The 12,842-nt window shown below is 39.9% G+C and overlaps 1 protein-coding gene across 9 annotated transcripts in view; it reads right to left on the reverse strand.

The window, feature by feature from the left end:
• The window catches only part of GABBR2 (gamma-aminobutyric acid type B receptor subunit 2), a 1,059,696-nt gene that overhangs the window by 190,992 nt on the left and 855,862 nt on the right, over positions 1-12,842 (reverse strand). For all 9 annotated transcript variants that reach the window (XM_033929595.1, XM_033929596.1, XM_033929597.1 and 6 more), the window contains one exon: positions 10,577-10,709. In XM_033929595.1, the coding sequence (XP_033785486.1) occupies positions 10,577-10,709 (133 nt within the window). The remainder of the gene's footprint in view (positions 1-10,576; positions 10,710-12,842) is intronic.

A 12,842-nucleotide genomic window follows, 5' to 3' on the forward strand; every position in this document is an offset into this window, starting at 1 on the left:
CATCCAGAGTCTCACAATCAATGTTCTTCATTATGTGGAATGCGGTATGGACACCCTTTCGGATGTGGAAAGCTAACCTAAAACAAGACTCTATATGTTGGAATTGTATGAAAGAAGCTGGGACTCTTGATCACATGCTTTTCCACTGTACTCAAGTTCGTTCCTTTTGGGCGTGCATTTGGGACACCATAAAGTCTATTACCAATTGTTCAGAAGAAATTTCCTTTGACATTATAATTCTCCGATCTCAACATCCTTGTTTTACACAGTCGAACTGTCCTCCTAAACTCATTGATGCAATGTTTGTGACTGCCCTTATGCACATCTTGAAAAATTGGAAGTCCTCTTCATTACTAAACTATACCTTTTGGTGGAATTCTTTGAGCATGTATCATAAATTTGAATCATATGCTTATGAAAAGAAAAATATAATTCGACTTTCCAAAAGTTTGATACAATGTAAATCACCCTGGAAATTCCTGGACTCATATGTTCAATCTATTTCATAGACACTCCTGTCTTCTTCTTCTTCTTCTTCCTCTTCTTTTTCTTTACCTTCATCTTTTTCCTCATTTTATTCTTTTTCTTTCTTCCTTCAATTTCTCTTTCCTCTTATCTTTTCTTTTATTATTTTTTCATGAACAGTCCTAGTACTTTGGATCTTTTAAAACGATTCAATTCTATATTGCACACTGTAACTGAATATTTGTTATACTAAATGTTTTGTTTTTATTTTTTGATATCTTGTACTTGAACTGTTTCTTATATTTTTTCAAAAAACTCAATAAAAAATATTGAACTTAAAAAAAAATAAAAACTTTCTAGGGAATAACAGAGATCCTAATTACAGGGCCATTGTTGAAACAATGTTGGAAAATTTCAAGAAGTTGAGTTGTAACATGAGTGTAAAAGTTCACTTTCTACATTCCCATATCAACTACTTTCCGGAAAATCTGGGACATTATAGTGAAGAGCAAGGTGAATGTTTTCACCAAGATATCAAGAAGATAGAGATAAGTACCAGGGGAGATGGAATGAAACTATGATGGCCAACTATTGTTGGATGTTGAAGAGGGACAGTCAAGATCTTCAAGGATCTGCAAGAAGTCAAAGAAGAGAAAGTTTGAAAATTAATGGAACACTGTTTGTTTTTTTGTTTTGTTACAGGGTAGTCAAGAAATAAATTAGGGCAGTTCTTTATAGTATTTTTTAAATGTGATTGTAATAAAAATTGACCTCGTGTGAAATGATATTTGAATACATTTCTGCTTACAGTAGTTAAAATCGTGAAAACTTCTCATTTTGTGTATAAACCTGATGTGATAGGCAAAAATGGAAGTAATTTCTAGAAACAGCATAAAAAATTGGTTCAAGAACAACTACTTTTAAGAAATCATCTGAGTAAAAGTTTTAAAATGCAGACTAATCCCTCGGCCTATTTTATACAAACCACTTTTATGGTTGTAAAACAGGGATTTATACAAGAAAAGACTGTTAAAAAATTAACTTGGAAAATGTACTATTTAAAGACTATTGAGTGGGACAGACAGACTGGAATGGGGAAGATGACAAAAGTCAAAGAATCATTGTACAAATTAAATTTAACATAGAGGGGTGATATTCAGCCTCAGGTGCAGTGGCGTACCTAGGGTATGTGGCACCCGGGGCCCATCATTTTTTGACACCCCCCCCCATGTAAAAAAATATTTTTTGTAATGATCATGAAATGGAATAAATGGTCAGAATAGAAACAGGCAGTGAAAATTTTCTTATATTCCAAACATAACATAACATAAATTATGTCTGAATTGTCATGACATCAGAAGTACATATGGAGTAGTTGCAGGTGATGCTTGGGACAGTTCTGATTGTGTTAGTTCGGTTTTATGTGTTTTTTGAATAGAAGGGTTTTTATTTCTTTTTGAAGGTTTTGCAGTCTATGGTCGATGTCAATTGGTTGTAGAGTTGGGGGTCGAGTGTTGCAGCTCGAATGGCTAGGAAGTTGTCGAACAGTTTTTTTCTTTTGACGTTTTTGGTTGGAGGGTGTGTGAATGGTGCGTGAGTTCTCCTATGTCTGTTTGAAGTGGATTAAATTATTTAGCTGAAGAAATTAGTTACCCCCTCATCCCACACACATTAATTCTCTTCCATTTTTGTTCCCATTATAAAAAACACTGATAAGTTCCCAGAAAAAAAATGCATTAAAATAAGAAGTGAAAACAAAGGCCCCTACAGATGAGAACATAACATAAGAATAGCCTAACTGGGTCAGACCAATGGTCCATCATGCCCAATAGCCCATTCTCATGGTAGCCAATCCAGGACACTAATACCTGGTCAAAACCCAAAGAGTAGCAACATTCCATGCTACCGATCCAGGGCAAGCAGACACTTCCCCCATGTCTTAATAACAGATTATGGACTTTTCCTCCAGGAATTTGTCCAAATCTTTCTTAAAACCAGCTACACTATCTGCTTTTACCATAACTTCTGGCCACTTCATTTTTAAGTTTAGATCTTTCCTTTCAAACAGAGACCTTGCTAGATGTCAAATACAGCACAAGGTAACTTCACATGGACTTAGCTGTGCAGGAAATGTGAATCTCCTCATACACCCACCATATAGTGCAAAAATGTGCAAAGGTCTGTTTTTTTCTTTCGATCACTACATAGCCTAATGCCACACAAGCAGCGCTGTTACAAACATATTCTGTAGGTCAATGCTAAGGATAACAAAGTTTCCTTCCTTGGACCAGAAGGAGATACTGATAAACCACTGGAAGAGATCCCAAAACAACACCCAAAGACCCACTCAGTGTGTGAACCAGTTGAGTGGAGTGGACTAACTGGGGGGTGGAAATGGGCCCGGAGTTTGCTCAGCAGAATTTCCCAGAACACCTCTTCCTCTCAACACATTGACACACTGCCACCACCACCACTAGGAACACCTCACTGGGTAGGCCAGCTATGCTATAAACTTTATAAAACACGTTATTATATTTTCTTATAAAGCACATATTTTAACAGAACTCTCTGACATCCTCAGCCTTTCCATTCATAAAAATAGAAGGACGAAAAGTTCCCATTTCCTGCTGTCTCATGTCCCCGGCCTATACAATATTTTTTTTCTGCAGACCCTTCAAAAGTCTGACCAAATCCTCGTTTCACTTGCATTATAAAGTACTGAGGATGCAATCTCTACCCAATCCCAGGTCCTAAAGTCTAAGACAGTAGTGCAAACTAATGCTGCCAGATACAGGAAAAAAAATTTTGATTCGATTCAGCCTATTGAATTGGTTTTTCAATTCGATTTTCCTGCCCAGTTGGGTGATTTTTTTCAAAACTCCTGGTGGGTTTTATAGCTTTTTCACGCCCTTTGGCTTCTCCTAACCACACTGGCGCTATGGTGTAAATAAAATAAAGAAACAAAAAGGACTTTTCCTCTCTCTGTTAAATTCTAGCTCACGTTTGCAGTCCAACACCAGCTCTGGCAGGATACACATTTCAAATCTGACATATTATAATCACAAAACAGAAAATAAAATTAATTTTTCTACCTTTTGTTGTCTGGTTATATTTCAAATCTTGTTGGTCCAAGGCTCTGGTTTTCTTCTGATAACTTGCTTGCCAGGGTCTCCTTCTTTCTTCTTTCTGCATGCTAATCATCCATCTGCCAACTCTGTCCTTCCTTTCCATTTCCCTTCCCTCCCCAGGAAGTCTGGTATCTTTCCTTTTTTTCATCTTCCTCCACAGATCCACCTTTTCTTAACTACCCTTTCATCCGGCATCTCTCCTTCCTTCCCCACCACCCCAGAGTCCACCATCTCTACCTTTCTTTTCCCAATTACCCTCCTATCCAGTATCTCTATCACTCCTCCACACCATCCCTTGTGTCCAATTTCCCTCCCTTTCTGTTCCTTCCCTCCCTAAATCCCATGGTCCATCATCTCTCTCCCTCTCCTCTATTTTCAGACCCATTATTTCTTCCTCCCCCCTCAAAGTTTGGCATATGCACGTCTCTTTGAACACCCCCTTCCCTCTGTGTACTTCTAAACCAGGGTCCCCCCCAAAGGCCTGTCCCCCCTTAAAGACCTGCACCCCCCTTGAAGGCCTGCCTGCCTGTCTCCCCCTTCCCTCTGTGTACTTCTAAACCAGGGTCCCCCCCAAAGGCCTGTCCCCCCTTAAAGACCTGCACCCCCCTTGAAGGCCTGTCCCACCCCCTTGTAGGCCTGTCCCCCCTTGAAGGCCTGCCTGCCTGCCTCCCCCCTTGAAGGCCTGCCTGTCCCCCCCCCTTGAAGGCCTGTCGCCCTTTGAAGGCCTGCCTGCCTGCCTGTCACCCCCCTCCCCCTTGAAAGCCTGCCTGCCTGCCTGCCTGCCCGCCCCATCTCGAAGGACCGCTCGACCCCTGGCCTCCCCGCACCACCTATGAAGCAGCACTACCTATGCTCCCGGCCTTGCCGTTCAGTCCCCCCACCACCCCCGAAGGACCGTTCGCACCACTGACCTTCCTGCACCATCTATGAAGCAGCCGCAGCAGGATCACGACGCGATCCCTGCGCTGCTTAGGCGCTGCTTCCTGCGCCGCGGTCCCGCCCCTCCTCTGACGTCAGAGGAGGGGCGGGACCACGGTGCAGGAAGCAGCGCCCAAACAGTTCAGGGATCGCTGACGCTGCGGGCTATTTCACAGGTGGTGCAGGAAGGTCAGTGGGGCGAGCGGTCCTTCGGGGTGGGGGGGACTGAACGGCAAGGCCGGGAGCACCCCCTCAGGGCTGGCACCCGGGGTGGACCGCCCCTCCCGCCCCCCCCTTGGTACGCCACTGCTCAGGTGATCAGCATTTTGTTTAATGCTAGATGCTACAGGTTTTTTTTATACCCAGATATGCAGTGCCTGGCTGTACCCAGAAGCCAGCGGTGAATTTCAGGCCATAAAATGACTGCCTGTACCTATCTGGGTATAAGCAATATTCAGACCTGTACCTGGATAAAGTTAGAAAAGGAATGAAGACATAGGGGCAGACATGATGGTTAGAAAAAGGAGACATTATTAACAAATAAATTAGTTAAAAAGAAATGCCCAATGTGGCCAGGCTTTGCCTGGCAAAGGCTGCTTCAGGGGCTAAAATGTACTATTAAATCAAACAAAATCAATGAATGAATAAGACCAAATCATAAAATCATATAATTGAATATTAAGATAAATCAAATGATACAAAAAAAATTAACATAAAAGGACATCATAACCAGTACCAGTTAAATAAATGGATAAATAAGTATGTAAATAAATACAGTACATACATAATAAAAACACAGGCTTAAAAATTTTTAGTATTTGATTTATTATAATTGCAGTTATATGATTTGGTCATATTCATACATTGGTTTTGTTTGTTTTAACAATACACTTTAGCCTCTGAAGCAGCTCTTCCCAGGTGAAACATGTCCATGTCAGGTATTATTTTTTAACTAATTTATTTGTTAATAATGTCTCCATTTTCTAACTATCATGTCTGCCCCTACATTTTCATTCCTTCTGGAACTTGCAAACCATTTGCAAGGCTGGGACCTTCCCTAGTTACAGTTAGGACAGCCTTTTTGTTGTATTAATTTTATCTGGATAGTAACTCAGTAGACTTACTACCATTTTTAAACAGGTAACTCCTGCTGAGACAGTCCATCCAGATTTCCAGTGGCATTATCTTTATGTCCAAGCACAAACATCATGAGGAAGAGAAGCCACCAACCAGGAATATGTCATCAAATGAAATCGGTAATAAGTCTGGACTTTATTGCATCCAGAACCAATAAAGATTCAATTTGATGACATATTTCTGGTGGTGACTTCTCTTCCTCATGACTTTTGTGCTTGGATTTTCATTTCCGTCGTGGAGGTTTTGTCTGGTCTTACTTTGGTGATGTTATAATAATAATAATAATGATGATAATTTTATTTTTGTATACCGCCATACCACATAGTTCTAGGCGGTTCACATACAATAAAAATTATAGAATCAGTGAGTAAAATACAATTAACTAAAAATCAGTAAGTAAAATACAATTGATTAAAAATGAGTTAAAACCAACTAAAATAAACACACTATAAGAACAATATACTATTTACCAATCAGGATTCTAAAACATCAGTTTACAAATTTATCAAACAAATCAGTTTTTAGCAGTTTCCTAAAAGACATATATGAATGGGCCTGAGAAATGATGGTACTTAACCATAAGTTCATTTTACCTGCCTGAAAACCAAGTAATTTATAAAAAAATCTCTTGTATCGGCAAGATTTAATAGTCGGATGAACAAATAGATATTGTCCTCGACTAATCCTATTATGTCGTTCAAAGCATGAGGACAAATAAGTAGGCACAATACCAAACGAGACTTTAAAGCAGATACAACCAAATTTAAACAACACTCTAGCCTCAAAAGGCAGCCAATGCAACTGTTGATAAGATGTATTTTGTCACTGAAAATTAATGTATGGACCATAGATCTGGTAAGAGGCTTATCAGGATAAAAGCTGTTGTTGCTTGGATAAGATCTGCTGAATATTGACCCCAGAGAAAATAATGGGATTTAGATTCAGGTTTATTAAAAGGTACTGCTGCATTACAGTGTATACAGTGTATATACAGGGCATATTATTTATCACAGGTTCTATTTTATGCCATGGGCCCTATGTACAAAGACAGCCCTATTTTAGAACAGAATTTTCTCATATAGAAACTGTTCTAAAATGTAGGAGAAGTAGACATTTACCATATACAGTCAAACCTCGGTTTGCGAGTAACGCGGTTTGCGAGTGTTTTGCAAGACGAGCAAAACATTCTCGCAAATTGTGACTTGCAAACCGAGCATTGACTCGATTTGCGAACACCCCCCCCCCCCAGCTGGAATCGGCATCCCCCACCTGCCCAAACAAGCCCTTTACCCCATCTGACACCGGCACGCAGCACCAACCCACAGGACGTGCCGGTGCCAGTGAACGAAGATCCCGCATCTTGCCTGGGCTGGGCCTTGATCATCTGTGAAGAGGGCCTTGAGCATGCGCAGACATTTGCATAGCCATACATCTGGTGAAACCATAGGTACACAGATATAGCAGTCATGCATAATTTACACTATTCTGTAAATTAATTGCATAACTGGGAGCCTCATCCATATCCTGTATGTCTTTGTATATACCCACCTTGCAAATATGAATTATGTAAGTTAAGAAGGTAGTTGTAAAATAGTATATAGGTACCTTGTTAGCACTTATGTGACAAATGTACACATAAACACCTAAGTCTATAAATGCAATGCCTAGATTATAGAACTGCCCTTATGATGACCTATTGTTTTAATACTCTAGCTCTTTTTCTGTGGTGCTTAGACAAACAGATCAGTTCTCTACCAAATCAGGCTACCAGGTCAACTGTTCCAAAGCTGTCATTCCTTAAATAAATATCCCCTTTCTGTAAAACTAACTATCCTTTCAAAACCCAATTTCAACAGATGAAATATCAGCCGTACAGTGAGAGATTGGAGAAACTGGGCCTCTTCTCCCTTGAAAAGAGGAGACTGAGAGGGAACATGATAGAAACATTCAAAATAGATTCCGTACAAACATAAGAAAGTTCTTCTTCAACCAGAGCGTGGTAGAAAACTGGAACAGGTTTTCATTTATATTTGATGGATTGCTTATTCAAATTACTAAGCGATTTACAACTTCATAAAAGCGGGTTACAATAAGTAAACAACAAACACAAGTCTTAGAACTAACAATTTTAAGACGTACACGAAACGTAAGGATAAGGGGTAAAGTTACATCTTCATGGCTTAAGAAAAGAGAGAAAATAAGGGATGAAACAATGGGAAGGGGTAAAAAATCCAAGCCATAATATTAGTATCTAAAGAAGGAGGTTAAAGATTAAACGCGTCTTTAAAAAGACAACTTTTTAGAAGTTTCTTAAATTGACTGAGGTCTTTTTCTTCCCTGATGTAATGAGGAAGAGCATTCCACAATTGGGGAGCCATTACTGAGAACATATCGTGTCTTCTAGTGCCAATGATTTTTAGTGAAGGGACTGTAAGGAGCTTTTGAGTCGTTGATCGAAGAGAGCAACAAGTGTTATGAGGAATAAGCAATTGGTTGATAAATTGTGGTTCTTTGAAAATTAAGGTTTTGAAAGTTACAGGTCAATAGTTACCATTCCGCCTTTCTTGGTGGAGGTGATTATATGCTATAAAGATGTTAATTACTCTGAAGCTGAATTATATTTTAAGTGTTTTACCTTTTCCACTCTCATCTACATTATATAAGATGTTAGAAAAAAGCCCTTGATTTTCTGTGGAGCTCCAAAAATCAAAGTATAGCCATTAAGAAACTGAAGGTAGAAAAACAAGAAAGGTGGGTAAATTTTCCTGATTTTATGTATTAAAATAAGGCTTTGCTTTTGAGACAGGGTGATATGACTCACTGCCTTAGATCAAATGGTAGAACCTGCAAGGCTTATACTGGAAGAAGCTATGATTCTCCCTGTCCCAATTCATCTATTTCTATTTCTAAAGGCACAGGATTCTTGGCATGTATTAGAAGCCATTTTGGAAGCCTTCCAGCCTTTGGAAAGTACAGTATTTGTGACCCTTAAGACCTTCTAAATTTGAAATCCATGATGTGGAATAACAGTAGAATTAGGATTGGCAACAAACCTATATATTAGAAAAATTGCCAAAATAGATACATATGGACAACAGTCAACTCCTAATTGACAATCATTTTAAGATCATTAATGTGCTACATCAGGAACATGGTCTATCTCTGCATAGTTTCAATTGCAGCATTGTTTGTTGTAATAGGGTGTCACTCCTGGTCCCTTTTTAATACCTGGCAATTGGAAGATATCACACAAACTTACAATGGCCTTTCTTGATGCAGGATCTCAATTGTACAAATTGTTAAAAATAAGTCGAAGAAGCATAGCTGCAGTGCTTGAAAAAAAACTGGAAGCATGCTCCTCATGGTATTTTGCTAAGCAAAGGCGCAGATATGAGTTCCCATTTCTGCCTTAATAACACAATCAATGTTTTTCTTCATGCAAAGATCTGTACCCTTTCTAAATTATCCAAAATGTTAATGGTGCAATCCCCTGGCCGGTTCTGGATTCCAGCATCTCTCTGCTCGGGGGGAGGGGGTGAATGGGTTTGGGGAGGTCTGATTTTGGAGGGGATGCCTTGTTCATTTGTGTGCCCTGGGGTCATCAGAGTCCAGACCCTGGGGAGAATTTGGTCTGTGGTTTTCTTATTCATGCCCTTGCATTTCTCTCCATTTTGGGAGAGTAGGGGGAGGGGGGTGGGGAGGGTGGAGGGATGATGGGTGAGACTTGCGGGAAGGGGGGAACAGGGGGAGTTGGGGTTTGTGGGTGGATGTAACTGACGCATGTCTTTGTCATGATGTACTTTGTTATGCGGATTTTTTGCCCATGTTCATTGTTTTCTGTAACTTGTTGTTTTCTCCGATTCTGCAGGTTTTTCATGTCAATAAAAATTGTTTACAATCTAAATTATCTAAAATGACCACAAAAGTTTATAACATATGCTGGGGACGCCTACATTTTAGGCATGCTGATGCCAGGGTACATTAGCATTCCATACAAAATGTAGGCTTCCAGATGTCATTACAGAATAGGTTCTCACCATGTGGTACTGGAGCACCTAAAATGTGGCACCCACTTATAGAATTAGCCTCATTATTGGCATAACATCAGGGTAGAAAACAACTTCTTTCTTAAAACTGAACATGACCTCAATGTTGAAAATAATCATTGCTAATAATTGGAAAATTGTATAAGAAATAGATGCGAATGTTTGGTGGAACATGTTCTGCTTATTTACCACATATGAAAGAGCAGGTGTACAAAATGGTAGAATTAGATGGATTCTTAGCAACAGAAATGCACATTTCAGGAGTGTAATACGGGTAAATGCTCATTCAAAAGTACGCCTTTATTTTTTTTCCCTGTTCTGCCAAAAGGTTCTCATTTGTGTTTCGTTGTTTATTGTGTTTTGTTTTAAACTAAATACTAATATTTGAAATGAAGGCCCAGCTACAGCAAGGTGAATTTCAAAGGCAGACTATCCGCATTTACAGTGTGAAAATTGGGCTGCTATGCTAGTAAATATCTTTTTTTTTTCAGAACACAAAGGGAAGGTGATTAAAAAAAAATTTCAATAGATAAAGCAGTACTTTACTCATGTAAATTCACTTGTAGTTTGAAAAGATGTTCCTAATAATAGGGGTGAGAGTGGGGTATATACCTTTACTTTGGCAAACTTCACACAGCTAAAAAGTAAATGTGTACTTCTTCACAATCCGCAGAAGGGAGATTAAAAAAAAGATTCATGAAAAAAATGACAAAAAAATCATTTATATCTTTAAACTGTACTTAGTAAATCTTGATTTAAAGTTGTCAATTGTAAAACTGTAGCATATTTTGACAGGAATATTTAGTCATGCACAATAATATTTTCCCTTTTGTAAAAGCCACAAAAATGTTTCCCTTTGTAAGAATCTCAGTTTGTACTTACAGTGCAAAGTGTTTCAAATGTGCTTGCAGAGACAAAGGATCCATCAAGACCAAAGAGAAAGATAGATGCATAAGAGAGCATTCCACCAAGGATAATAAGGTTGTTCATATATGGACTCGACATCTTTATCATCCTACCAACAGAAGCAGACACTTCATTTAACAGAACAAGACCATTTAGTTTTATTCTTATATATACATTTATTATGGGCTGTCAGTATCCTCCTGCTACTTTTGGGCTTCCTGCAAAGTCCAGTTCAGCCTCCACTGGGCTAGAAGTGCCGTAAGCATTCTTTTTCATCTAGTGGGGAACATTTCCCTTATTTTGATATTCTTCAACTCCATCCACCAATTGCAGTGACAGATCTTAGGCAGGGGCCCCCCAATCTCAGCTTTCTCTGGAATTTGGCTATTACGGCCCAAGGTTTGAACACTAACCTCCCTCATTCTATAACTTGGCACCTACATTTGCACTCTGAGGACCAGATTCAGTAAATGGTGTCCAGATTTGAGTGCTGGAAAAAATTGGTGCTGAGTGCTAGTTTATAAAGAGCATTCCGGGTTGAACGCCCTATATAGATTAGCACTAAGGGCCTGATCCGGTGATGGGATAATTGCGCGCCAGACACCATAAATGGCATCTACATTTAACTGACTCGTGGCAGATGACAATTTGCTAGGCACCTGCTGATTTACAGTAGGTACCGTTTACAGAATCAGGGGTTCATAATCAGTCGCGCGTGAGATACCAGCTTGCCGACAATCGAGTGCTGACAATTCGGCGCAAGAAAGAAGCCGCGCCACGGGATAACTTAGTTTTAAAGAGCTCCGAAGTGGGTTGTGAGTGGGGAATCCCGCCACTTTACTGCATAGTGCTCACGCTGACGTTGGGTGTGCGAGTGTGTGTGTGTGTGTGGGGGGGTGCAACCCCCTACATTATAGATAAAACGGAACTTTCCCTGATAAAAATTGGAAAAAGTTCCATTTTCTCTATAATGAAGGGTTCCAACCCCCCAAACTCTCCCCTCCCCCCCAACGGCAGCACGAACACTATACAGTAAAGTGGGAGGGTTCCCCACTCACACCCCCCACTCACACACGGAGTTCTTTAAAACTCAGTTTTCCCTTGGTGCGCTTCTTTCTTGCGCCAAATTGTCAGCGCTTGTTTGTTGGGAAGCTGGTGTCTCACGTGCGACTGACTATGAACCCCTGATTCTGTAAACAGTACCTACTGTAAATCAGCAGGTGCCTAGCAAATTGTCATCTGCCACGAATCAGTTAGATGCCATTTATAGAATCGTGTCTAGCGGCACTTACATTGAGTTAGGCACTAGTATGTGTTAGGTATGTGCCAGTATATTAGGCCAGGGATTTCATGGCCTAACATACCGGCACCTACCTCATACCACGCCTACATTCCGACCCTAACCATGCCTTTTTGGGAAGGTGCAGGTAGGTAACACACGGATATCTGCATGCAACTTAAATTGGGTTTTTAATAAAAAAATTTAAATTAAGTTTTATAGTGTTTTAAATTAAAATGCCAATTAACCTTAATTACAAAAATTTAGTTGCACATGAAAATTGGCAAGGTGCGTTTATAGAATTCCCCTGAAAGCGCCAATTCCTGTGCTTAAATTTGGGTGCCAGGACTTGCACTTGCTGAAACCAGGTTTAATTGCTGGGGCCTAATTTGGGCATTCATCCGTGATATTCTATAACACTGCACAGATTTCTGGAATGTCTCAACCCGGTCATGCCCCTACCATGACCATACCCACTTTTGGTTTGTGCGCCACGGGATTTGGCACAGTATTATAAAATATAATATAGCAAGATGCGTGCGCAAATCCGAACTGGTACCAATCAACATCAATAGTTGATTGTTAGCGCCCAATTTTTTATTTTTATTGGCTCATTACGAAATATAGTTGCATGTGTATCTTAGGGCATGCAAATTTGAGCGCCCTTTTTAAAATCTCCTCATAAGCGTTTGTGTAAGTTATACACAGTAGAGTCACAGTATTATGACATCAGGGACGAACAGCCAATGAATGAATGCACAAGCCATGCATTGACTTTGTAGATATATAAGGTAGGATGTCAGCAAGTTGCTAATATAACAACTGTGGCTGTCATGGGGAAAAAAGTGTGATTTATCAGACATTGAAAAAGGCACGATCATCGGCAACAAGGCCAAGGGTGGCAATATTTTGGAAATGGCGGAGTTTGTGAACTATTCACAGGCTGCTGTTGTTAAATGGTAC

This window comes from Geotrypetes seraphini, chromosome 2 (genome assembly GCF_902459505.1).
Source record: "Geotrypetes seraphini chromosome 2, aGeoSer1.1, whole genome shotgun sequence".
Classification (NCBI taxonomy): Eukaryota; Metazoa; Chordata; class Amphibia; order Gymnophiona; family Dermophiidae; genus Geotrypetes; species Geotrypetes seraphini.